Here is a 25,880-nt window from a genome sequence, read left to right as displayed (position 1 = left end):
CCCACCCTGGACCTGCTGAATCAGGATCTGCGTTTCCACAAGGTCCTCAGTGACTCAATGCTTGCGAGGAACCCGAAGTCCTGCATTGCTAATGAGCTCCATGCAAGAAATAACCGAGGTGAGAAATTGAGAAGAGGCACGACATTGATGACACAGAGGCAAAGACGGGTTTGCAGATTTGGGGAGCTCTTCCTGTGTTTGCTGCATCCAAAGAAGGATGACTTCTCCCTGGCATGAAACTGAACTCTGATGAGGACGTTATCCAGCACAGAAAAGTCAAACCACTCATCTGAATAAATAAGCATCAATTTTATTGAATCATGAATAATTTAAGACTGGTACAATCATCAGCTTTATTCTCTATGACGTGGGGCATGATCTCCGGCAGATCATTGGCAAATCCAAAAACCTCATGATCAATGAAAATTAAATAGGGAGGGAGGGAGGGAGGGAGGAAGGAAACATACCGTACACAAAATACTCAATTCCTAGTTTTCTCTTTAAAAATGGCTAGAAAAAATTCATCAAAATGCAGCACTTTAATCAATTATTTACAATTTCTATGTTACAATGAAAAAATGTACATCTTATAGAACATATTTCATAAACTGCTCCACTGGAAACAACTAGATCAAAACAGCAAACCTTTCATTTCATATCCACAAAGTTGGATTATTTTTTTTTCTTTTGAAGTAGATTCGCCACGATCAAATCTGAATACACAGAATTTTGAAGTTTAAGCATCAACAATAAAATAAAAAAATGTCCCCAAGATTACAACAAAGATCTAGGTAAGTCTCGTTCCGTGTCCCACCCCTGTCCCACCCACCTCCTTAAATTAAAAGGAATTCCCATCTCATTTATGGCCTGTAAAATTCTCGGCAGTTTGGGAAGAAAACTTTTGGCTTCCATCGGTAACTCAACACAAATGTTGCATAGAATTTCAGACATTTTCAAAATTAGCCTAACTGTAGAAAAAGGCAAAAATGGAAGCATTTCGGACAGAGCCCTAAATGAGCACAAAGTCACTTTGTCAAAGGTGAGCGACACAAAAGGAAAGCAGGACTAAAGTAAGAAATGTGCATATCAGACAACCCTGCTTCCCAAATGTTAGGAAAGACACCGAGCTGTGAATGGTGCAAGGCTACGCTCCTGGACACCACCATGCGGTTGCCAGGCAGCACCAGGGACAGAGGTCTCGGCCCTGGGCCCAGCCCCGGTGGGAGGGGCAAGAAATAAAGAGTGAAGAGGGAGTCATCAAAAGAAACGTTTCAAAGGATATTGGCAGGTGTCTACTCACCAGGTGACTGGGAAAACTGCCCATGAGGAGGAGTAGTTCATTGTGCCTCCTCCCAAATTCACAGTATGAGCGTATAAGGTCATCGCCGGGAGACAAGACTGAGGAGGACTGTTCTTCAGGTTTACACAGAAGGCTCAGGGTGGTGGCCCCGAGGTCACAGGCTAAAATACATGCTTCGAACATTTTATGAAAAACAAAACAGTAAGACACACTCACACACCCAGATGACTCAGGAAGGCTTAGCAGAACCCAGTCTGCTAAGATTTTTTTAAATTAAGATTAAAGAAAAGAGCACGTCGAGAGGTTTGCCATTCACCTGTTAGTGGGACACAGTTCACTTTTCATTTTAAAGAGGAAGTAAATGGTGTCATCCAATGTCATGTGAGTGGTTTCAGGTCAAGCTCTTGTGGGAAGAAAATAACATGTTTGGGAGAGGGACGTTTGGAAACAGAAATGTGAAAAAAAAAAAATGGAGTTAAAAACCCTGATCATTAATAGAGAAACCCCCCCTAGGGGTCTGATAAAAATAAAACAGAAACAAATGACTCAAAGACTGACCACACTCTGTAGAGAAAATATCAGCACGTTGAAGACATGTACCAGCAGAGCATGACTCGGCAATGCCATGTAACACTGCGGGAACTTTTGCCTTTTCCTGCACAAGACAGACTGCTGTCTAGTCAGGGTGTTAGCTGATAAGAACCTAAAAAAAAAATTGATTTTTTTTTCTCCTTTTGCATTTTCCATAGTCGCGCATCCACACGAAAGAGTCTTTCAGATGAGAAAAGTCACATTAACTGAGTTCTCCTAGTGAGTACATGACTTGTTAGCCCTGTTTGCTCTGATGTGGAAAACAGAAAAACAGACCCCAGGCAGGCACAACACTCAACAATGATCACGGTGAATACAAAACCAGTAAGGCATCGCTTTGGGAAGGTCAGCACCGAAGAGGTCAGGCAAGACTCATCACCGGAGGCTGCGGCTTCTGGAAGGGGGCGGCCACCCCCCCCTGTTGACTTGTGTGATGTCCCGTTGGTACTGGGGAAAGTGCAAGTGTTTTGCGAGGTGACCTCCCACCCCGGCCCTGAGGCTGGGGGCTGGCACGCTGGAGGTGTCGACATGCGTCCTGTGGCCTCAGGGACGAGAAGGCAAGGCAAGGTCCCGCTCACCCACGCGCTGAGGATGGGGTCCTGGCCCCACCTTCAAGGGCACAGCGACCGCAGCCCCAGCAGGAGGCGGCGAGTGTGTAGAACCGTGAAGATGGACAACTGAAAACCAAAACTCAGCAGGACCAAACCAAAAGCTAACTCCTGCGGTTCTCACGTTCACCAAAGGATGGATTCTGACCACGAGGGGGAGGAGAGGGGAAAAAAAACCCTTCAAAATCAAGAGTCAGAAAGGAAGAAGTCGACCTCATTTTCAAAGGAGGTGATGGGTTCGCCAAGGTAGACCAGTTCTGACTGTACACAGTGTTAGCAGGAACAAGACTGGACGCGTTTCCGTGGGAGAAGGACTCGGACACATGCAGCTTGGCCTTTACAGCCGCGTCCACTCGGCCGTGCACTCTCGCTGGAGGATGAACCGGAGGCTGACAGATCTGAGAGGTGGGGGTGAGCTGGGACAGGCGGAATACCTCTCGGGTAAGGAGAGCACCATTTCGAAAACAAACAGAAGAGAAAGCACGATTTGCTTTTACTAAGGTCGCCCTGTGATGTGGCTCTGCGGTTTGCTGAGGGCGTCCAGAGCAAGGACCCCGGCGGGCACCGGGTCTCTCTGGGGCCGGCGGGGTGGAAGGGCGTCGGCAGGGTGGAACAGCATCGGCGGGGTTGGGGGTGGGGGGGAGGGTGGACCCGGGCTGCTGTCTCCGTTTCTAACTCTGCTTCCATCTCCGGGCAGCTCAGGGCAAGGAGGCTGCTTGGTCTCAGAGCTTCAGGAGGGTTTGTTGCTGCTGCTGTTTTCCACCCTCTCGTTTCAACGGTGATGGTCCTTTCCCGAGAAGTACCTTTCCGAGGTCACGGCAACAAGACAGAACCGTAATGAAAACGGAAGATAGGGCAGTTTTCGCTGTGAAGGACTCGGGCCCGAGGCAGCCAGCCCGGGGCGTCTGCACCCAGGTCAAGGCTGGAGGGCAAGGAGGGGCGTGGGGCTCCCCGCAGTGCTCACGAGGCGGCCGGGGGCTGGCTCAGGAGGGCGTCTTCGGGGGGCACGGGGGAGGCCGGTGCAGGGCGAGGAGGATGGGGGAGCTTGGACAGGGAGGAGGGCGGGCTCCGGGTCCCGGCCCCCGTCACAGAGTAGACTCCAGGGACGAGTCCAGGATGTCGTCCTGGTGGCTGGTGCTGTTGGAGTCGCTGTCGTAGCTCTGGGGGCTGGAGTAGTTGGCGGCCTCCTGCAGCCTCATGAGCATGTTCATCTGGGGAAAGAGCGAGGGGCGTAAGCGGGCTCCTGGTCTGCGCAGAGCCGCCCACCTCCGGCCTCTCCGAAGCTCACGCCCCATCCTCCAGACTCACCTTGGTGCTGTGGCCCACCGTAGAGATGGTGGAGCCAGGCTCCATGGACTCTTGAGCCAGGCTTCCAGGGTTCAAATCTCGGCTCCACCACCCTGAGCTGAACGACTGGGGCACGTGACTTAACCTCTACACCTCAGTTTCTTCACTGGTCATGTGTGAATAATTATACCTACTCTATTACCTTATGCTGTGGATGACCAGACACAGAGGTCGGAAAACCCAAAGCCCTCTATATTTTCACCCTTGGGAAGAGCACCTCACCCCAGTGTAGCCCTCAGCCTGGGTGAGATGCCAGCCAAGTGCCCCAGCTTCTGGAACGCAAACAGCGGCACCACTGACCTCGAGGCCCATGGCTCCCCTTCAGTAAGCATCCAGCCCGTCTGCACCCCCAGCTCTGTCCAGAGGGCTCCCTAGAGTCACCCGTGGCTTCAGCTCCCACCAAGGCTTCCATGGGGAGGGGGGACAGCACCAGCTACAGGTGGAGCCTCGGAGCCCACGGAGGCCTGGATTCCGACTCAGAAACCTTTGGGGAATTATTTAATATATCTCATCCATCAGTTCCTTATCTATAGCCTGGAGAGAATAGCAGTGCCCATCCCATCGGGCTGAAGGAAGGAACCAAACGATAGGATGTGTGCTAAACCCTTAGCATAGGGCCCAGCACATAGTAACTACTCAATAAATGTGATACATCTGCTATCACCACCATCATCACCTGTCCTAAGAGTTCAAAGGCAATGTTCTTGTATCTCCCCTGATTCACAGTCTGTGGGTCATCTGTGTTGACATGGAGATGGGGAACCGAAAGCGACTCTTATTTACAACTATAAATTGTGTGTGTATATCTTTTATATTGGATCTAGCAAAATTAGGAAGATAGCGTCTCTGAGCTATCTTCAGATTTGCTGCAGCCAGGCATGAAATCTGGCTGCCCCACTGGCCAGCCGCCCCTCAAGATGCCTAGCAGAGTACGCCTGGGTGAGCCAGTCACAGAAGCACCACAGGCTGGTGTCCATCCGCATGGCCACAAGCGCGATGGGGTGGAGCAGAAACGTGAAGGAAAATCCTTCACAGCCAGGATTATTCATTCACTCATCAAACATCCCCTGTGTACCCGCAGTATATGGTCTGGAGTGAAAACAACACAGTCCTGTCCTCCTGGAGTCCTTGGTCTCAGGAGGGCAAGAGGTCAGTAAACAAGAGGGCTATTAAAGCCAAGATCTGTGGCCCTGGGCAGAGAGAACAGGACTTGGGGGAAGCACCAAGTAGCTGACTTGATGTGCAGGGGTGGCCAGGCCGGCACAGATGACCTCTGGGGGCCAGAGGTTGCCAGGAGAATTCTGTGTTACTATTCTAAGAACCCTGGGTCTTACCTAAATGCTTTCTGTGTTTAGTGACACAAATATTTCTGGTTAAGAAAAGACAGTCCAGGGATGAGCTGACCATTCTATCCTCTAGATGTCCCAAATTCTGTTTTTATGTAACTTAGAGTGTATCGGCTTGAATCCACAGAAAGAGTTCTAGGACTTTCGCTTTTAATAATGGTTCCCCCGTGGCTCAGCGGTAAAGAATCTGCCTACAATGCAGGATACTTGCAGCAGATGTGGGTTTGATCCCTGGACTGGAAAGACCTCCTGGAGAAGGAAATGGCAACCCATTCCAGTGTTCTTGCCTGGAGAATCCCAGGGATGGGGGAGCCTGGTGGGCTGCTGTCTATGGGGTCACACAGAGTCGGACACGACTGAAGTGAATTAGCAGCAGCAGCAGCAGAAAGCTGCTAAGAGAGCTCAGGGCTGAATTTATAGCATGACCACGGTCGCTTAACCATGCAAGGTTCTGGTGTATGTGCTTCCACCTTCTTTTATAGGACTTCTGATGCAGCTCTAATTTCACAGTATGCCTACGCACGGGTCTTACATTGGCAGAGAGTACTAGAATTGTAGGGTTACAGCCTCTGGCCCAGGTTCTTCTTAAAGGGCCTTTATTGCTTTAGCATCTGTGGAGTAAAGATGCTCAGGCAGCGTTAAGGACTTAACTCATGTCACTGGCCTGGGGACCCACACTCAGGCCCCCTTGGCCTTTGCTCCACGAGCCCCTCCTGTCCTCAGACCTCCCTCTGCCTGAGCTCTGACACTCTGGTTCGAACTTCTGCCCTTAGCATGCTCTGCCTCTGCTCAGTCACTAGTGGGAGGGTCTAACGGCACAGGACCAGACATCGTAAAGGTGAACTCAAAGCAGAGGGCACGTTTAGGGGGAAAAACCAAATTCATAACCTTTTACCTGCAAACTTTCACGGGGGTCAAAGGCATTAGTGAAAAACTAAATACAAGGAAGAAAATATTGGCCAAAATGTCCCAAGCTTGGGATGGGTCTAACCTTCCTAAGCAAGACCGGGGCTCGGTCATCTCCAAATTTCCAGCACGCCCTGTATCACACCCAGTACACAGTGAGTGCTCAGTGAACGCCAAGCTGCTCTGGAAGCAGGGAACTCACCAGCGGGTCTCCTTCAGCGGCACTGGGGGGCATCTGCTTGCTGGTTGACCCCTCCCGAGGCATGGAGTAGCCGTCGAAGCCAACATCCTCGGGCCGGAGCTGCAGGAGAGGGGGCCACTCATGCTGCTGTGGGCTGGCTGCCCAAGGATAGGTGTCCATCACCCACTTGGCGGGATCCTCCCAGGGGGCCCGCCTTCCATACAGCTGGAAACAGACAAAGAAAGAGCAGTCAGGAGGTGGGCCGAGACCCCTCTGCAGTCCTGGTTTTGCAGCTTTCTGAAAAACTCTCCAAACCCAGCATCATTATGCATACCTTAATGGAGTAATTTCACTTGCAGAATTCTATCCTAAGGAAATCATCCAAGGTGCTGAGACCAAAGGTGGTGTGACCCAGGAGTAAGAACGCTGGAGGAGCCTGACCTAGGTCACCTCACCTCTGCCACTGGCTCACCGTGTCACCCTAAACGCTGAGCCTTGTGATCCAACTTGAAAATCTGATTTGAAGCGTTTGCCAGTTTCCATGGTATAAATACTCTCACTGTGGCCAGTCACTTATCAACGTGATGTCACTGAATGCGGAGCTTGAAAGAGATGCTCTCGTCCCATTGAGGAGGACCCCCCACCATGGCACACAGATGGGGGTGCTGGGCATCAGGACCACAGGTGGAAACCACAATGGCCCTGGCTTAATAAGACTCCATTTCCTGAAGGGAGTCTGACTTTCAGGGGCCCTCTGCAGAGGTACTGGTCACTTTTAGAACAGGAAATTGTTAAAGGGGCTCCATGTGGGTCCTGGGTTTGCAACCATTTCTCCTCCCTCATGTATTTCTCAGAATTGTTCAAGACAACTGATTTCCTCTTAAAGAAGAAATTAACACAAAATTGTGTAAGACCAGTGCCATGCCTCCAAGCTCCTTTTCTTAAGTCAGAAATATCTAATAATACAGTGACTTCAGTGACTTCTCCTGGCAATTACAAGCAACATAGACATTCTTTTAAACAACAAAAACCTAGGCTGCACCACTTTCCAAGGCTCAGCTTGGCACATCATACAGACAGGCCCTCTCTGTAGCTTTCCTCTTCAAGGCCACCCCCTCCACCACACCTTACAGCTCACTGCACGCCAGGGATTGTGAGAAACACTTGACAAATATCTTGTTTTACCACCATGTGACTCCGAGAGAAAGTATCACTACCCAAGCGGGCTCCAGAAGGAGAGGAGGCAGAACTGGAATCCAAGTCTGTCCAGGCGTGTGAACCACTGGAGCCTGAGCAGGCATGGCAAAGTTGTGCTCATAGCCAGGATGAGATGTGCCCACCCAGGACAGTGCCCCCTCTGTGGCTCTGGAAGGGCACCCCTCTGTAGGGGCACAAAGAACCAAAGCCCTCTGGACCACCAGGTGTGCAGGGGGCTCGGGAGTGGAGTTACATGTGGACCGCAGCCTGTCTGTCTGTCCTTCCAGGACTCTTACAGTTGAGGCAGGGGGGAGTGTGGGAAGAGAGGGCTGAGAGTACAGCAGAGCTGAGATTTGACAGCTAGAACCACGTCTTTCCCAGGTCACAGGCTAACTCAGCTGGAAGGAACTGGGGTCACCTATCCCAACCCCTTCATCTACTGGTTGGAAAACTTGGGACTTAAAGAGAAGAGCCAGTTATAAAAGGTTTCAGAGCAGAGTTGGGATTCAGAGCTAGGACCCAGCATCCTTGTCTGAGCCTTTCCTTTCTCTACCCCTCCTGATGAACTCCACTCTGAACCACTCAATGGTATCAAGAGTCACGTGGCTCGGCCAAAACCGGCGCCAGGAGATGCAGGCCAGGTATCCGCCCGACGAGGACACGTCACCTGGGCTGGACCTGCTGTCCCTCTGGCCATCTCACCACTGCTAAGCCACCTCTGATCTCTCCGGGAAATGCCTGCCCTGCCCACACTGCAGACAGGCCCCCCTACCTCCTTTCATCCACAGCTGCCTCCGACTCCACTCCAGAGACACAGCCTCCTATGAGCTCATGGCCCTCAGACACCAGGGCCCCTCCCGTCTAGCGCCCTCCAGCCCTGTCTACTGTGAAATCTTCCTTAACCGGGGGCAGTGGTGACTCCGAGGCCGGAGAATTCAGTCTGGCATTCGAAAGGCAATTCACAGTCTGTGCAGCAGGGGATCACGTGAAGGTGCAAGTGTGCACATGTGCGGGTCAGGGAGGAAGGGAAACACAAGCACTTGGGGATTTTTAGAACTGAAGAAGTCTTGGCAGATTAGAAATATTTCTGCAACTTTTAGCTTCTCCCTCCAAGGTCTTTCCCTATAGAGCTCAGCTGACTTTCCCATGCCAGATTTCACGTGTGGGAGGCTGAACCAAACGTCGTTTCTGACAGTTCCTGCTTCTGTCTCCATCCTCCAAGATGAAGAGGAGACAGTCAGAGCTGCAGAATCACAGAGTCTAGAATCCAAGCTCAGCAAGTTCATAGAGAGTCTGGCCCCATGGCTTTTAAATTTTTGCTCTGTTCCCCAGACAGTATTACTCGGTAGTTTGAGGAGCTCTGTAGTTCTGCACAGCCAGGCTGAAAAAAATCCTGGCCCACACTTTTCAGGTTACAGTTGGGAAATCTCAGGTTTAGAGGAGGGAGTTCTACCCAGGATCTCAGAGTAGGTTGGGTCATCTGATCAATGATCCCTGCTCTCCCCTCTTCCAGCAGAAGTCTTTTGAATGACTCTGCAGGCTTTAGATACTTTGGCAAGTGTTAACATCGACAGCTCTAAAGAGGAACAGGGCTGGGCGCTGAGTCATAAGACAAAAGCACTCTAGGAGCATCTAACATCATTTGCAAGAACAAGGAATATTTTCACAAGTCTCCCCACTTGCTGCTAGACATGTTCAAGTCCAAGTGATGAATGGCTGGGTAAGTACCGTGGCAAGCAAAGGATCTATCACAAAGCTCCTTGGTCCCAAGGCAGAGCCCTGAGGCAGCTCTGGGAAATAGCAGACAGCTGTACACACAGACAGACAGAGAGGACATTCACTTTCCCCAAAGCAGGGAGGAGCTTGGCATGACCACTGGGTCAGGAATAGAGATCCTTGACATTGGAAACTGAAACCTCAGCCACTGACTCTGATTTATGACTTTCTGGATGCACATGTTTATCACACACGAGGGCATCAAGGTACAGATTGTGCAAGAACCTCCAAGCAATTGTGAACGCATGCCCACATGTGTGTGCACGCTCACACACAAATTTTATTGGGAAAAAGACTTAGGAGTCAAAACCTGCAATGATATCTGGTATCCACTAGGGGGCAATGCCACATCTCCTCTAGGCAAGGCAGTGCCCACTGAGGGGCTGACTGCAAGCCCATGGTGAGACCTGATTGCAGCGGGGTCTCTGTGTTGTCTACCACCATGGGTAGTCCTGCCTAAGCCTAATCTGGGGGCTTCACCCCTTCTCAGCATATGACCTTGGCCAAGGGCTTGCCTGCTTTGAACCACAGTGCACTCACCTCATGGCCACATCACTCACCTCGAAGGGTCAGGAAGGAGTAAATGGCCCACCAGTGCCCAGCACACAGTAAGCACGGGACTCCAGGTAACAAGCAGAGTGAGGAGTTTTGAATTTTTTTTTAAATAGGAGAATCTTTTTGTCAAATGAAATCTTACGTATAACTTCATGCTATGAAACAAAATACTTGGGTTCCCTGAGCCACCTGAAGCATCTAAGGTATAGAGCAGGGGCCTTAGGACAGCCTGGAAAATCTTGTAAGTAACTGAGAAGTTAGCTACAGGCCACGACGGTGGCTCATCCACACCCCAGCAAGTGAACTGCTGCTGCTGCTAAGTCGTGTCAGTCGTGTCCGACTCTGTGCGACCCCACAGATGGCAGCCCACCAGGCTCCGCCGTCCCTGGGATTCTCCAAGCAAGAATACTGGAGTGGGTTGCCATTTCCTGGGAAAGGGTCAAAACCTCCCGTGAGCCTTGGTTTCCTGTCTATGAGGTGCACACTGGGCTGTGAGAACTAAATGGGATCATGTCTGTCGGGCCCCTGGCACAGTGTCTGGCAGGCAACAGCCACTCAATAAATCTCAGCAAACTTTCCTTCAAAACTAGAGACACAAAGAACATCCCAAAGTTCCTCACGAATCTGCAGATTCTATGGGGTCTCCGGGACTAAAGAACGGCACGAAGTCACAGGTTTGGGGCAGGAGGGCTCATTTTTGAGCAACGTGGTATAAGGCTAACTCTGGCTACCTCCCTGTTGTGTCCATGTTCTTGCAAGACTGTCTGTCAAACGACCTCAACAGCATAAGGAGCGGATGACTTCTCTTGCCTCACAGAGAACGGGTGGGTCTCCTGAGGTGGTGCGTTTCTGTCCCTTGTCCTAAATGGGCTCTTTCACAGACACCCCAAAGCCCTTTCACCTGCAGACTCTTTGATCTTTGTAGGAAAGAAAACTACTGCCCTTATAACCAACTCATCAGCAACCTCTCCAGGATAGGCAGGGAAGATCTCACTGTGCTTTTATAGCTGTGCCCACAGGCCTTCTTTGAAGCTGAGGTCCAAGCAGCAAGGCGTTAGCACCATCCAGCCTTGGTGAGGACCAACGAGGGGCCTCTACCTTACAGCTCACGGCTGGAGCACAGACCGAGCTTCCGCCTCCCCGTTAGCGCCTCTTTCGGCAGGAAACCTTTACTCAACAGCTCCCATGAGTTTTTCCAAGCACACAGAGGATATATTTAGGTAAAGAAGCAAAGGGGAGAAGTAGGTGGTGAGGCAGAAATAGAAGGGACCTGCTTCTCCCTCTGCTGCAGTTCCTTCCGCTTCTTTCCAGCAGTTTGAGTTTCCTAGAGGTGCCTGCCTACTATAGTCCCTGGAAGCCCCTGATGGGAACAGAGAGAGGCTTCTGGAATGAAAAAGACTTCAAGATTCTAGCAGGGGCAGGGAATACTTCCACTGGCCCCAAAAAACAGGAGTGACAGGGTGGCCATTTGGGTTTGTGGTCCTAACAAATCCATTTGAGTAAAGAATACATGATGGTTACTTAACCCAGGCCAGTGAATTTGTCTACCTAGAGAGATTCCACTGCAGAGATCTGAGGTCTTACTCTTTTTTCCCTCATAAAATCCACCTTCAGCGAAATAGAAATGCTGCCATCAATGGGAGAAATAGCTGAAGGGAATACAAACTTTTAGTTGTGAAGTAAATAAGTCTAGTCAATAATATGGTAATAACTCTGCACAGTGACAGATGGTAATGAGATTTACCATGGTGTAATTTCATAATGCATAAAAATATCAAATCACTGTATTGTATATTTGAAATGAATATGTCAATTACAATTTTTAAAAAATATAAAATGCTGCCATTGATTAATGATCTTCAAACAAACTGATTTGGGACTGGTTAAGGGACTGCCTCATTTCTTGCTACCCTCTGCCTTCACAATCACTTGTGGCTTAAATCTGTAGCCTACATGCTCCAGGCCAATGAAATACCCATGACCAGAGGCACACCATCTTCTTTTTTGAGCTCTGGTTGTCCTGAGGGTCTCTGGAGACCATCAGTGCTGTTACACATTACAGGGATACAATGACAGGCTCAGCTGAATATACGCAAATGACAAACCCCACTAAAGTGTGCCATCACCCATATGCACACAGGTGTGCAAGTCCTGTGTGTACCATCACACGTACACGTGGGTGTGCACACAGCACCATCCCCTGAAACGGGTCCTTTAACAGTAGCATGTGTCTCCCGCTGCCCAGTACCAAGCAAACACAGCCCTTAGAAACCCAGCTGCTAAGCTGGTTTCTAGACCATTCAACTGTGTATGACACCTGCTAATTCCTCAGAGTGGTCCTGAAAGCTGACAGCCTTCTCAGGCTACCTCCAGACTCAACAATAAAACTACTGCAAACTCCGATTTACCGCTAAGCCCCTAGCATTAACCCCTAGGCTGAGTGAGAAGTGCAGGGTCTGGGCTTTCCAGCTGCAACTGGGCAGGAGGGATGGACAGTCACATGGGCACCAGAGTCATCTATCTCTGAGGGGTCCTGGTGTCGGGCAGAGAATGCCAAATCCTAGATTCTTAAAGTTTCACTTCCTGACCTTGGGGCAAGTCACTTATTTACTCTAAGTCATAATTTTTTCTTGAAAATCTCTTAAAACTGGAGATTAAAATAAAAAAACCTCTGCCCAAGCCTCATTATAAATGCTGAGCCTGAACCAAATAGCAGACATAAGACTACTTAAGCAAACTGTGAAATGCGACATATTTCCTTTCTTGTGCACTCATGACGCTGAGCACTTGCTGGCCATGATGTCACTGAACCCTGGCAACACTCTTTGTGGTGGGGTGTGATCGTTCTCTCTTCCGTGGATGAGGGCACCGTGGCACAGAGAGGCTGGATGTCTTGCTTAGGGTCACACAGCTAACAATGGCAGAGCCAGGATTTGCAGCCCAGTGCGTCCTACACTGGGCTAGAGGATGGCCTCACAGGTGAGGAGCGGCCACCTCACATCAGTCAGTTTTGGGTTGGGGGGAGATGAAGACAAGAGTGCTGGTCACGAGAACCGTCCTGGAGCTGAGGAGGTCAACGGGCAGGGTGCTCTCACCTGGAGTCCTTCTCTGACGGCTTCCAGGAGGTAGGGGATGATTGAGTAGTTCCACAGGTCAGTGAACCACACCCTGGAACCATCCACGTCGATGGGACACGACAGGAAGAGCCGGGGGCCTGGGGACCACAGGGAAAAGCCGTCCAATTGAAATGGGTGGGGAGCAGGAGAAGCCAGCCCAAGCACCCCTCACAGGAGGGACCCTGCATTTTCTAAGTGACAGCAGAAATACCAGCTGCCACGTGGTGGGCCCTTGGGCTCTCTAACCCTACCCTGGGATCTCGCGCCTGGTGGGAATCACCCCAAGGGAAGGGGAGACTTTCTGGAGAAATACGGTCTCTGTGGTATTGTCTAACCTTTGAAAATGGAAGCACGGCAGACGTCCATGAGAACAGGAATGATTAAGGAAGTGATGGCATACCCACATCTGACTATATCACAAAATAATTATTTCATCTAATTATTTTGGAGAGCAACAAAGAATACTCATGAGACAATGTGAAATGGAAAACAAAAAGAATGCATTGTATGTACACTATGATTGAGAATACATAAAACATGTATGGACACGGACAGAAAAAATAAGCTCAAATTACAATGATTATGTCAGGATGGTGGGATGACCAGTGATTTTCTTTTTTTTTCTTTTCTCTGAAGCCTAAGCTTCAGGAATGTTAGTAACATTATTCATAAAGCAAAGCCAATCCTACAGGGTGGCTTCCATCTGGGGGAGCCCCAGGCTGGGGGCCCCGCACCTAGCCTAAAAGTTTATACCAGCCTAGAGCTGGACACTTCTCTCTGCCTCTCATCAGTGCAGAGAGTTGGGCGAGAGAGAAGGGTAGAGACACAGTCCCAGGATGTGGGTGACTGAAAGTTTGGGGTCCGTCTAGGCTGTGGCCATCCTATGTCCCCTTCTCCATCTGTGTGGCCGGTGCAGCGTCCAGCTGCCAGGGCCCAGGGCCAGCCATCCGAGGAGGCCGGGGCTCCAGGAGCGGCAGTTCCGGCCCCAGCGTGCCCGCCTGCCCTGCCCCTACCTATGGTGACGTCCGAGGAGCTGTGCGCCTCCAGGAAGCGGTTGAGGTGATGCCAGACCTTGGGAATCCAGTCGATGATTTTCACCAGCTCCACGTTCCGCATCCGCCCACTGATCTCCGTCTCCATGAGCTTCCGCCGCAGGAACCGGCCCAGGAAACCCTTCACGGGCTCCGTGTGGTTGGCACAAAGCACCCACCTGGAAGGAGTCACAAATTTTCCACGGCAAAGCCCGGGGTCAACTTCATGAATCAAAGCTCATTAGAGCTGGAAGGTGAATATGCTAATATTGAAATTGGACTCCTCTGAACACTGCACAGATACATTTTTATTTAGTTTATTTTTTAATTGAAGGATAACTGCCTTACAGAACTTTGTTGTTTTCTGCCAATTTATCAACATGGATCAGCCCTAGGTATATAGCCATGTCCCCCTCCCTCCTGAACCTCCCTCCCATATCCCTCCCCATCCCACCCCTTTAGGCTGTCACACAACTCTGGTTTGAGTTCCCTGAGTCATACAGCAAATTCCCACTGGCTCTCCAGTTACATATGGTAATGTTAAGTTTCCATGTTACTCTCTTCATACCTCTCACCCTCTCTGAGGCATGTGGGATCTTAGTTCCCTGAGCAAGGATTGAACCCATGTCCCCTGCATTGAAAGTGCAAAATCTTAAGCACTGAACCACCAGGGAAGTCCCCACTGTATGTATGCTGCTGCTAAGTCACTTCGGTCGTGTCCGACTCTGTGCGACCCCATAGACGGCAGCCCACCAGGTTCCCCTGTCCCTGGGATTCTCCAAGAAAGAACACTGGAGTGGGTTGCCATTTCTTTCTCCAATGCATGAAAGTGAAAAGTGAAAGTAAAGTCGCTCTGTCATGCCCAACTCTTAGCAACCCCATGGAGTGCAGCCTACCAGGCTCCTCCATCCATGGGATTTTCCAGGCAGGAGTACTGGAGTGGGTTGCCATTGCCTTCTCCGACTGTATGTATAGTAACTCACAATTCCTCACAGCAACCCCACACTACAGATATGACCACTATCCATTTTACAGATAGAAATTCCAAGGCACAGATGGAAAATCTCACTTGTTCAAGATCAAACAGCTAGTCAACAATCTTAGAGGAAGAGCTAAGATTAGAACCAAGACAGTCCAACTCCAGAGGCTGAGCTCTGACCACTTAGCTAACTGCCTCCTGTGCTGTGCCAGGCCCTGTGCTGGGCTGTGGGGCTGTAAGCAATGACAGAGACAAGAGTTCCTATTCCCCAGGAGCTCACAGTCTAGCGCAGGAGGGAGATAAAAGAAATGAGACCTGACGAAACCTGGGGAGTCAGGGAAGGCTCCTCAGAGGAGGGGATGTCTGAGCTGAGACCAGAGGGGGCGGATGGAGCAGCTGCATGAGGCAAGGCAGAAACAGAAGGAAGAGCAGGCGTTGGGGTGGGGGTGGGGCGGGCGGTGGGTGGAGTGCAGGCTGCAGCACCAGCAGGGGTGTGAACAACAGCATGGGGCGTCTCGGAAAACTGCCAGAGGTGCAGTGTAACCAGAGTTTAGACTTGACCCGCCAACCCAAAGGGGCTTGGATTTTGTTCTGGGGAGCCATTCGAGGACTTCTCGCATTAGGGTTTAGGGTCAGGTTTGAATTCTAGAATGCTCACTCTAGCTGTCACTGATATAGGGGATGGCCTGCAGGTGGCCCAAGGTCCAGGTAGGCATACTTGTTGGAAAATGACTAAAACAGGATTCTGGGAGATGCGTGGCAGTGACGGGGGAAGGAGGAGGGGCAGGGGGGAAGAGAATGATCTTGAAGGACATTCAAGAGAATGGACAAGACCAGGACGTCCTGGATGCAGAGATAAGCCATGATCCCAGTGACCCAAAGGAGTTGGTATTTCTCGGATAATTACAGTTCAGGTCTACTTTCAACAGAGATGCCAGCAGAGTGGCCATGAAAATGACCGGAGGAGGGGTCTCATCCCGGGTGACAGCTGTTCAACCTTATCTAAGGGTCCAGGCAGGAGAGGAATATACAGAGCCAGCTAAGTGCCAGAGCAAAGGGCATTTTGCAGTGGCAAAGGCAAGCAGCCACAGCTGAGCATAACAGACCTCCCACCCTGCAGTAGTGGGGCAGTGCAGGACGTGGCTGGGGCAAAAGGTTCCCAGCAGCTGGAGCTTGAAGGCCAGAGACCCCGCCCAGTGGAGACACTCTAAGGAGCTCTCACCGCTCTGTGTCACTTGGGACAGAGAGATGAGCCACGGGTGACATGCAGTCCACTTCCCTATAGCCCCTGAGTAGAGCTGTCTCCCAGGTACCAACCGCTACCCCAGGACATAGCATACAAGAGACCCGGGTTCTGCCACTGACTGGCTGTATGACCTCCTCAACAAGTCAACTAATCTCCCCATTTGTAAACTTAGAAGGATAAATTTAATGACTTGAGGCTTTTGTGAGAGTCAAGTGAACTAAGCTGGGAAAAATAAGCATAGTTTCAGGCATGTAACAGGTACTTGAAAAGAGACACCTTACCTGAAGTTGTGATGAAGCTGCAAGTTGGGAGTAGAAGAGGTAGCCTGATTCATCGTGCCAATTATGTAAGGGCTGTGGAGGAAATGAAGGATGAAGGAAATGGAGAAGAGGGTCCCCGTGCACCTAAGCACATGGCTACCGGCTGGTGTCAGCCCCTCCCACAAGCCCCGCCCCAAGCCACGCGCATGCGCTGCTCTCCCGGGCCCGCGACGTCCGGAGCCGCCCTCACCATTTGTGGTCCTTGCAGTTGAGCAGCCCGTTGAAGATCTCGCCCAGGGAGCTGACGTGATGCAGATTGTCCAGGATGATGACGAGAGGCATGTCCATGGCGTTGTTCTCGCTGGCACATTGGTCGGCGAGGTTGGACAGATACTGGCGCAATTCCTGTGGAACCCAGGGGAGTAGGGGGGAAGGAGCTCGTGAACGCCCCCAGGAAGATGCTCGTGCTCGGGGCATCACCTGGGCCGGTACAGGCAGAGGGGTGCTTCCTGAGACCACTCGGGGATCACGTGCTGATCCCCGAGGCACTTCAAGGCCTCAGTCTGGGTGCAGAAGAATGCAGACTGGGGAAGTCTCAGCTCTGCCTTCTGGAATTCTCCAGGCAACAGGAAACCCGGCAAGAGCACTGTGAGGGTGCCCAGGCATGGTTCTGTACACGATCTATCACTCTCTGGAAGTGCTGCCCCTTTTCTCGATATTTCTTACTATGCCAGCCTCCCAGGAAGCTCCTTGAGGGCAGGTGCCTTATACATCTTTGTGCATCCACGGCACCACCTGAGAGCCGCTTATAAGCCCTTGACGAATCAACACAGCAAAGTTTGCCTCTCCGCCATGACCTGCTGATTAGTGTTGGGGCAGACAGACAATGAACAGGTGCAGGGAGGCCATCTCCGTGCACAGGGGGTCTTGAAAGGTCTGAGTGAAAGGATATGCTTTGGTCTTCACTGTGAAGAATGGGCAGGGCAGTGTCTGGAGCAGGGAGTAGAACACAGCCCAGCTCGGCTGGAGTGAGAGGTAAGTCCGAAAAGGAAGAAAAAGAAGAACGTGCAATGGGGAAAGGCCGAAACAGAGAGCTAAGGACCAGCCACTGAAGCCAGAACCACTATCTGATGGTGTTAGTGTCACAGTGACAACGGGCGTGACCCAGCGCCAGGCATGGCTTGGGGCCTCACACATACAAGCTCCTGTTGGTGGGTGCTGTGACCGTCTCCGTGCTACAGATGGGAAGCTGAGGCATCCCTCAGTCAAGTGACCCGCCTGAGACAGCACAGAGGGTGGGTGCAGGGCTGGGCCTCCCTTTTAAGTCAAAATGCGGCTTTTAGCAAAGAAGAAGCCCAGTTTTTAAAGTTACTAGCTATTTTCCCTTCTTTTAGCTTCTCCCCATCATGGGTCCTCGGCCTCAGGCGCCTGACAAGGACAGGGCTCCTGAGGCTAGGAGCCCTCCCTCCCTTATTCAGGCTTACCGGGTACAGCTGGGGACTGGCTGAGGGGAGACAGTGGACGCTGAAATCAAGCCTGGCCTGACAGCCCCAGCCATGTGCCTGGGATCCTCTCTCGCTGGTTCCAGGAGAGGGTGCCTTCCCTGAGCTTATTCTCAGAGGGTCTTGGTTCAGGGGGCTCTGACCACTTCTCTTAGCCCTGCCCTTGTATCCACGTCACTTTGGGAACTTGAGAATGGCATGGAGTCCCAGCCCCACACAACCCACTGAAACAGAACGTCTGGGCATTGCATCTTCAAGGATGCCAACTGATTCTTAAGGTGGAAGAGTTGCTTCTGATTCACCTTTGATCCCCCAGCCCCTTTGCACAGAGGCACTCAGAGTGAAACACCCAGAAACAGCCACTGCACGGATAATGAACAGGGTTGAGAAGACACCTCACAACCCTAAGCTGGGACCAAGGCAGACTGTCCAAGCATTTCCACTGCTCCCTGAGAGGCAGAACCAAGCCTATTTGTTGACTTTGGGGTTTAAGACATCGACTTGAGCCCCAATCCACTGCTCAGTACCATATGAGTAGCCTTAGGTACGTGGCCATCAGCCTCAAGCCTCAGTTTCCTCCTCTGTAAAATGGGATCATGACAACTACTTCCTTGAAGGTCCTGCTGTGGGGAGACCCCTTTCAGGGGCAAGCCATCTGTAAATGACAGCTGTTGTTCGTATTGTTATTGTTGCTCCACAAAAGAAGGTTTCATTTTGGGAAAACAGGAGAATCTAGTAGGCATGTGATGAATTCTTGGTAAAGTGAAATGGAAGCATCTGGGTTAAAGAACTACCAGCTTTGAGCATCATGCCCAACTCATAGCAGGGAAGTAAGAAATAAACTATTGGGTTGGGCAAAAAATTCATTCAGGTTTTTCCGTAAAACCCAAAATGTACGGAAAACCCGTAAACTTACACAGAAAACCTGAATGAGTTTTTTGGCCAACCCAATACATCAACTTACACGTGGAACTTCTTGCTGGCGAGTTTGGGGTCAGAGCCTTCCTTTCCGCTGGATCCTTTCTACCCTCCTTTCCCAGACTTTTATAACCAGCAAAGGTGAGCACTGTAGGAAACGCTGCTTTGCCATCAGGGTGGTGGTGGCCTCAGTAGCTCTGAAAGGGCTGAGCAGCAGCCTCCGAACGACCGCCTCACCTTGCTGGACTTGTGGTCCACGTTGAAGGTGGCGACGACCCCGTCGGTCAGCTCCCGCCCCTCCCGGAGCACCAGGTACTCTGACAGCCGGTTGGCCAGGTAGGTTTTCCCGGTGCCGCTGGGCCCCGAGAGGATGATCCGCCGGTGCTCCACGAGCAGGGACACATAGCGCTGCAGGATGGGCTTGGGGATCAGCGACTCGAACACCAGTGAGTCCAGGCTGTTTTCTGCGAGCCCTGTGTTTGAGAGAGACAGGAAGTGTTCACAGCCTGGCAGAGCGGGTGGCTCTCTGCCTGCCAAAACCCTGGGCTATCCCTTTTCTGGGCAGCCCCCTCATCAGAGACCCCCACCCACCCAGGGACACTGCAGGCTTCCTGCTCCCCAGCAGCCTGTACTCTGGCCCCTGCCTAGGCTGATGGTTCCAGACTCAGGTTTACCTTTCGTGTCTGGACACTTGGTTCTCATCTGTCCTCTGCAGAATTCCTAAGACGCTGCGCTTAGATTGTTTTTCAGGATTTACCGTTAGCGGTGGTGCTCGCTGAGATCTATTGTGAATCTCCCGTGTCTACCTGGACCCGTGGGCTGCCTCTTCACCCTCTTTCTTTCCTGCGTGCCCACACTGAGATACACCACGAAGGTATCAACACTTTTATTATTAAAAAGAGAAAAAATGCAAGCAGGGATCATTTGATTTGGGGATGTAAATACTGGCAGACCTACTCTGAGCCTCTCCCACGACATGAGGATCATTCCCCCTCCTCTCTTGGAACAACTTCATTACTCAGGGCTGTTGGCTTTCTAAGAGCTGTTTTCTTGATATCATTCTCAAGAGAGGATCCAGACAAGGTTACTTGTCCAGAACCTAAGGTAATTCTATTAAAAAAGCACCTCAACTTTCAACGGCTGAGTCAAAGATCTCTCTTGGTAAACGTCGCATTGCACTTGAAAATATATTGGTTATTTTCAAATGTCTTTTGATACTGATTTCTAACATAATTCCACAAGAGAACAGACTCTGTATGATTTCAATACCTTTAGACCATGACATTTTTGCATCTTGTTTTATATGTCCCTAGATATGTTCCACTGTTTCCTGGTTTAGTTTATGGGAACTTGAATAGAATTTATATCCTGCTGCTGTGTGAAAACTGTATAAATCTTAATTATGTTGAGTTGGTTCATAGTGCTTTTCAAGTCTACTATATCCTTCTACTTTTCTGCCTATTCATTCTATTAATTTTTGAAAGTTTGATATTGAAACTCCAACTAAAAACTTAATTTATCTGATTAAAAAATAATAGTAATATAATAGAACTACATATAACTTTGTTCTATATTTTCCAAGTCTTCCTGTAAATGTGTTATCATAATTTCATAATTAAATTTTTTTTAAAAAAAGTACCTCAAGAAACCATTATATATAGGAAAAAATAAATTGAAAGGAACTTATTTTGTTTTATAATAGCATTTTTCCATCTACATAATTAATTCATTACAAACAGATCCCCATAATGCAAGTATATGCTTGTTTCCAATCCTCCTCAACCAATGCAGTGACTATTCCAGTGGCTTCCCTGGTGGCTCAGTGGTAAAGAGTCCACCTGCAATGCAGGAGACACAAGAGATGTGGGTTTGATCCCTGGGCTGGGAAGATCCCCTGGAGAAGGAAAATGGCAACCCACTCCAGTATTCTTTTTTTACTCCAGTATTCTTGCCCAGGGAAATCCCATGGATAGAGGAGCCTGGTGGGCTACAGTCCATGGGGTTTTAAAAAGAGTTGGACACAACTTAGAGACAAAACAAAAAACAAATCACCCTGATGAAGGATCCCCAATGACATCTGGGTACAGGTCTAAAACCTTCCTAAAACTGGTCTCAATAGCGCCTACACTGGCTCAAAGCTTGATGCAAAGTATGGGGAAAGGGGTGGGGTCTCCTGTCTAAACTTAACAACAACACAGGGCAGGGATTAAAACACACTGAAACCCCTCTCTCTGCTCTTCAGTGCTGTTTCAGCCTCTTGCCATAAACTCCAAGGGAAGGAGTACTTTGCAGACGAACTCACTTCAGAGCACATAAAGCCACAGCCCCTGCCCCAGTACCACTGAGGTGAATCATCTGCAGCTCATGGATCTCTTTCAGCTCAAATCCTTTGGTGGTTTTTAGTGCCTTGAAGGCCTAAGTGTCAGGCACTACAGGGAAACACAGAAGACTCAGGTATCACTTAAAAACAAGCCCGAGCTCACCCCTGGAGATGCTGAAACAACCTCATGTGCTGAGAGCAGCACCACCTGCAACTCCACGGTGGGGTGGCCTGGATGGGAGGCAGATAATCCTGCCACTGTTTGGTCTGATCTAAGTAATGGGTCACTCCTTTTACCTGTCAGCATTTCCAGCGTTCACCTGCTCGCCAGCGTGGATGAAAGGCAATTTAAGGTCATGGCGTATCAGGCTTTCCTTAAAGGGTTCTCGGGGTGGACAGCTGTTGTTAGGGTGTGCTTGGCAGCCCTCCCTTCTCTCCTTGCAGTGGGGCTCTTGTAGGGAGTTCATTCCAGCTGTCCAAGCAGAGCTGACCAGCACCTGCATCTACCAAAGCTGGGTGTGTGGCCAGGCTGAGCCAAAGCCTCTCCCTGGTCCCTGTGACTGGTTTGGTAATGTGATGAGTATTTGATTCACAGTGGGCCAGAATCCCGGGTAGTGCTAGTGGTAAGGAATCTGCCTGCCAATGCAGGAGATGTTAAGAGAAGCAGTTTCAATTACTGGGTTGGGAAGATCCCCCGGAGGAGGGCATGACTACCCACTACAGTGTTCTTGCCTGGAGAATGCCACGGACAGAGGAGCCTGGTGGGTTACAGTTCATGGGATTGCAAAGAGTTAGACATGACTAAGCGACTTAGCTTGCACACACAGGCCAGAATCACCCCTAAGAATTTCCTGTTACACTTGTCCTCTTTTAAAAGCTTCCTAAGTTTAGAAGGATGAGTCAGGGCCATTGATCAGCCAGGTGCAGAAAATTCAATAAATAAGCAAAGCTGAGGTAAGCCTGGTCCTGACGGCATTGCTGGAGCTCCTGGTTCCACCTGTGCTTGAAGTCCATGCTTGGATTTTCCAAGTACCTGAGCCTGTGTGTTTCCTTTTGGCTAAAGCTAGTTTTTGAGTAGGTTTCTGTCACCTGCAGCCCAAGGCCACAATTGTGGAATGAATGCTAACAAATAAGGCTGTGTATGTGGCTCAAACAGGAACCTGCTGCTTGTCACCAGAGAAGCAAGACCTTCCTTCCTACTGATGAAGAATGCTGGGTGCTTTCGGAAAACCTCCCAACCAGGAGACAAAGTTTGCATCAAACAGCCCCCAAACTACAGTCAAAATCAGTGCCTTCTGGGGAAGATATAAGATGCTGTGAAGGTTGAGCTTAGAACAGTATTTAGCAATCTCTTCTTTAGGTGGTTCATAAAATATAGGAAAAAGGGGTTTTGCAGTCATATGCATTTGTATAAGATTGGATCATTCAGCCTTTTTAACAGTTAAGAATCAGGACATTAAAGTGGTAAGTGTTAGTCAGTCATGTCCAACTCCTTGTAGCCCCATGGACTGTAGCCTACCAGGCTCTTCTGTCCATGGAATTTTCCAGGCAAGAATACTGGAGTGGATAGCCATTTCCTTCTCCAGGGGATCTTCCCAACCCACGGATAGAACCTGGGTCTCCTCCATTGCAGGCGGATTCTTTACTGTCTCAGCCACCAGGGAAGCCCCAGGACATTAAAGGACAGAGGTTTTAGAGAACCCATATGCCTGTTCACCACCCCCAAACTCAGATGGGAATAATGATTATTTGGCCATGAAATTTTTTCCCCCCACATACTCTGTGAGTCTAAAGTTCCAGAGAATACAGTTTGGCCTGAGGTGTAGCCTCTCTGGGTGATGAGGCAATCAGAGGGTTGAGTAGCATCTTGCGTGGGCAGGAGTGTCAGCGCTTCTTGGGGTTTTCTGAGTGACTCCTCCCTGGCCACAGTGCCCTGTGGCCTCTCCCATCTGTAGAGCAGGACCGTGTCCAAGGCTTGCCAGCAAGAGTAACTCACAGGTATCAGCAGAGCCCCATTTCAACATTAAGATTCCATTATGTCAGAGTCATAAGGCTAATGGGACCTCTTGTTATGTAATTTCAGCAATAAACTAAAATTGTTTGTTTCCAATGGCGGTTGAAAATGCTGAAGACTGTTGCTTAGGTAAGTGTAACTGTGGTGGCAGGGGGAAAAAAAATACAACCCACATTCACACACACAAATGAAATCCTGGCCACTGGTTTCTATGCCAAGTCACAGAACAAACAATGCAATTCTGGAATCTCCCCTCCTGCACGTGGCCGGATTACCTTTGACCGCCACGGAGATGGTCGTGTTCTCCCCCACCAGGTAGCCGCAGGGAAGCAGTTCGGGGGTCTCAGAGGTGTTGCTGCGCTTGACGTCCCCGATGCTGTAGCCAAGGACGCTGTCAGAGTTCAGCCCCAGCTGACTCACTGGGTCAATGTGAATGATGTACTCCTGGAAAAAATCAAATAAAGACCCCGTTAAAGATGTGGGGAAAAAATCTGTGGAAGACTCACGGTTTCATTGGGTGATTTATGATCATCTTCTCCTCTTCCCCAGCTGATGCCTGAGTTGAAACTGACCTATGGAATGGGGGGCAGAAGAGCTGACTTTCAATGGAGGGGGCGGTGTCCTCATATCACAGGCCCCCTAAAGCACAGATTTATGTGGTTAGTGATGGGAGGGTGGCAAACTCTCACAAGATGGTGAACGTGTAGTCTGGATAAACCAAGCAGAGAACCTATGGTGCCTTTCCTCTAAGTTCACCTGAAGTTTTAAAGACACTGGAGCCTGTGAATGGGGCTGGAAAATGCATGAAGAAGTGCATGAAATGCATGAAAATTCTGATAAGAAATCTCTCCACCAGTCCCTTCTTTTGGCTCAGGTCAAGGGCCATACTAAATGACAAAGGGAACAAAACTCCGGGCTGCTAAAAAAAAAGCAGCTCTAGAGTTTTACATAAACAAACGTGTTTAATTTGGAAAGTGTTCCAAATTAGATGAGTGATTGAGAGGTTTTAGGTCAGTGACCTTGGAACAAAGTCCACAGGCTCTGTGGTAGCCAAACAACTGAGATGGAATCCTGATAACAAGCTGCTGCCTTTAATGGTCTCACTTCTCACCTGTGACACGTCCCTGGCTCTTTTCAGCCTGATCTGTGGTCATTTTAATCCAAGGATGTCCCAACTGCCCACGAACAGAGACAAGGTTCCAGCCGGGGCAGCAGGCTTGGTCTGCCCTAAGCCATTTCCACCCTTTTACCCCGTCCCATTCTGCAGACTGGTCTGCCAAAATGGGAAGCAAGCTTGAGTCCAAGGACACAACTTTCTCTGTGTGAAGCCACCTCAGTCTAGATGCTGGGAAACTAGAGCGTACTAGGTTAAAAGTCAGATTTCGAAATCAGACCAACAACCAGACCAATATGGTCTCTGACACAGAAAAAATGTGGGCTATTATTAATACTTGGGGATGTGATGAATGAACACTCTGGTCACTGACCTACTTTAGGGCAATAGCCCAAAAAATGTACTAAAAGCTGCTTTCAGATCACCAATACATCAAGGTTCACCTAGATGCTCATTAGTTATTTCTCCTTTGGCGAACACCCACTCCAATGATGTGATTAGAACGAACAGAAAAGTAACTGTGCCAACATCCTTGACACTAGCCATGGGTCAGAAGTCAGTGTCACACACAGCACAAATCACAGACTCCGAAATGTTGGCACAGGACCCTGGGCAAGGTGGATCAGATCCCCTCACCTAAATGAAGGGTGGAAATGTGATGTCTTGGCCCCAGCCCCAGAACACACAGTGCAAGACGCACCCAACAGGCCGTTCTAAGGTGAAGACAGAACGTGGCCATTAGCAGTTCACTTTGAGAGGCTCGTGCAACGGTTCAGGGCTGGCGAAACGCCCCTCGCTGGCTGGCCGACCTCTGCAAAGGGCAGACGTTCTCGTCTGTTGGTCCTGTCACCAGTCTGTACTTAGCATCCTCCTTCTGTTCCCTTGACAACCAGGCATAAGTCCCAGCAACGGAAGAATGTGGGAGAGGGGACACAGCCCAAGAAATGACCAGGTTCAGGAAACAAACCACCCTTTCCTTTCCCGAGGCCCAGGCCCCTACTTGGATGGCTGTCTCCACGAGGCACTTACTTTGAAGAGCCGTCTAACCACCCCATCAAGCACGTCCCACTTCGTCTTCCCACTGACTCCAATGCAGCCGATGAGGAAGAGGTGTGGTCTGGAATCCTAAGGGTGAGATGGCCACAGGTGAAAAACAGGTGGATCCTTTCTGACTCAGGCTAGCAGAGGACTCGAATTGTCTTAGAACGCCACCGGTGGCTTGAGAGGGGCTCATAGGTCCTATTTGCTTTAACACCAGATGTGACTTGGACCTAATGCAACTGTCTTAAACACTTTCCTCCTCTATCACAACCCAGGGGTCAGGAAGAGAGGGTCTCCTTTCTAGAATCTAGAACCTTTTACTGAACGTGTACCTCATGTGGATGTCGATCACGTATCCCCTGTGGGGAATACTCTCTTCTCTCTTTCTGCCATCTCTCCCTTTCCAAATTTTGCTTATGAACTCACCTCTTCCAGGAAGCCTTCAATGATTAACACACCAGGCTCAGCAGTCACACTGCTTCAATAGTTCTGTACACAACTTATATGATGATATAGTCTGTGCTTGTTTATT

The 25,880-nt window shown here is 49.9% G+C and overlaps 1 protein-coding gene across 11 annotated transcripts in view; it reads right to left on the bottom strand.

Annotated features, from left to right (window-relative positions):
* Positions 1 to 290: 290 nt before the first annotated feature.
* Positions 291 to 25,880, bottom strand: part of NAV2 (neuron navigator 2) — a 796,404-nt gene continuing 770,814 nt past the window's right edge. For all 11 annotated transcript variants that reach the window (XM_027531913.1, XM_027531909.1, XM_027531911.1 and 8 more), the window contains 9 exons: positions 25,337 to 25,432; positions 23,469 to 23,637; positions 19,097 to 19,332; positions 16,690 to 16,844; positions 16,461 to 16,532; positions 13,937 to 14,133; positions 12,903 to 13,021; positions 6,301 to 6,504; positions 291 to 3,710 (listed from right to left, as the gene is read on the bottom strand). In XM_027531913.1, coding sequence (XP_027387714.1) covers positions 3,585 to 3,710; positions 6,301 to 6,504; positions 12,903 to 13,021; positions 13,937 to 14,133; positions 16,461 to 16,532; positions 16,690 to 16,844; positions 19,097 to 19,332; positions 23,469 to 23,637; positions 25,337 to 25,432 — 1,374 coding nt within the window. In that variant the 3' untranslated portion in view covers positions 291 to 3,584. The remainder of the gene's footprint in view (positions 3,711 to 6,300; positions 6,505 to 12,902; positions 13,022 to 13,936; positions 14,134 to 16,460; positions 16,533 to 16,689; positions 16,845 to 19,096; positions 19,333 to 23,468; positions 23,638 to 25,336; positions 25,433 to 25,880) is intronic.

The sequence above is a fragment of the Bos indicus x Bos taurus genome, chromosome 29 (genome assembly GCF_003369695.1).
Source record: "Bos indicus x Bos taurus breed Angus x Brahman F1 hybrid chromosome 29, Bos_hybrid_MaternalHap_v2.0, whole genome shotgun sequence".
Classification (NCBI taxonomy): domain Eukaryota; kingdom Metazoa; phylum Chordata; class Mammalia; order Artiodactyla; family Bovidae; genus Bos; species Bos indicus x Bos taurus.
Note: the sequence above shows the minus strand (reverse complement) of the source record. Positions and strands in the feature narration are given on the sequence as shown.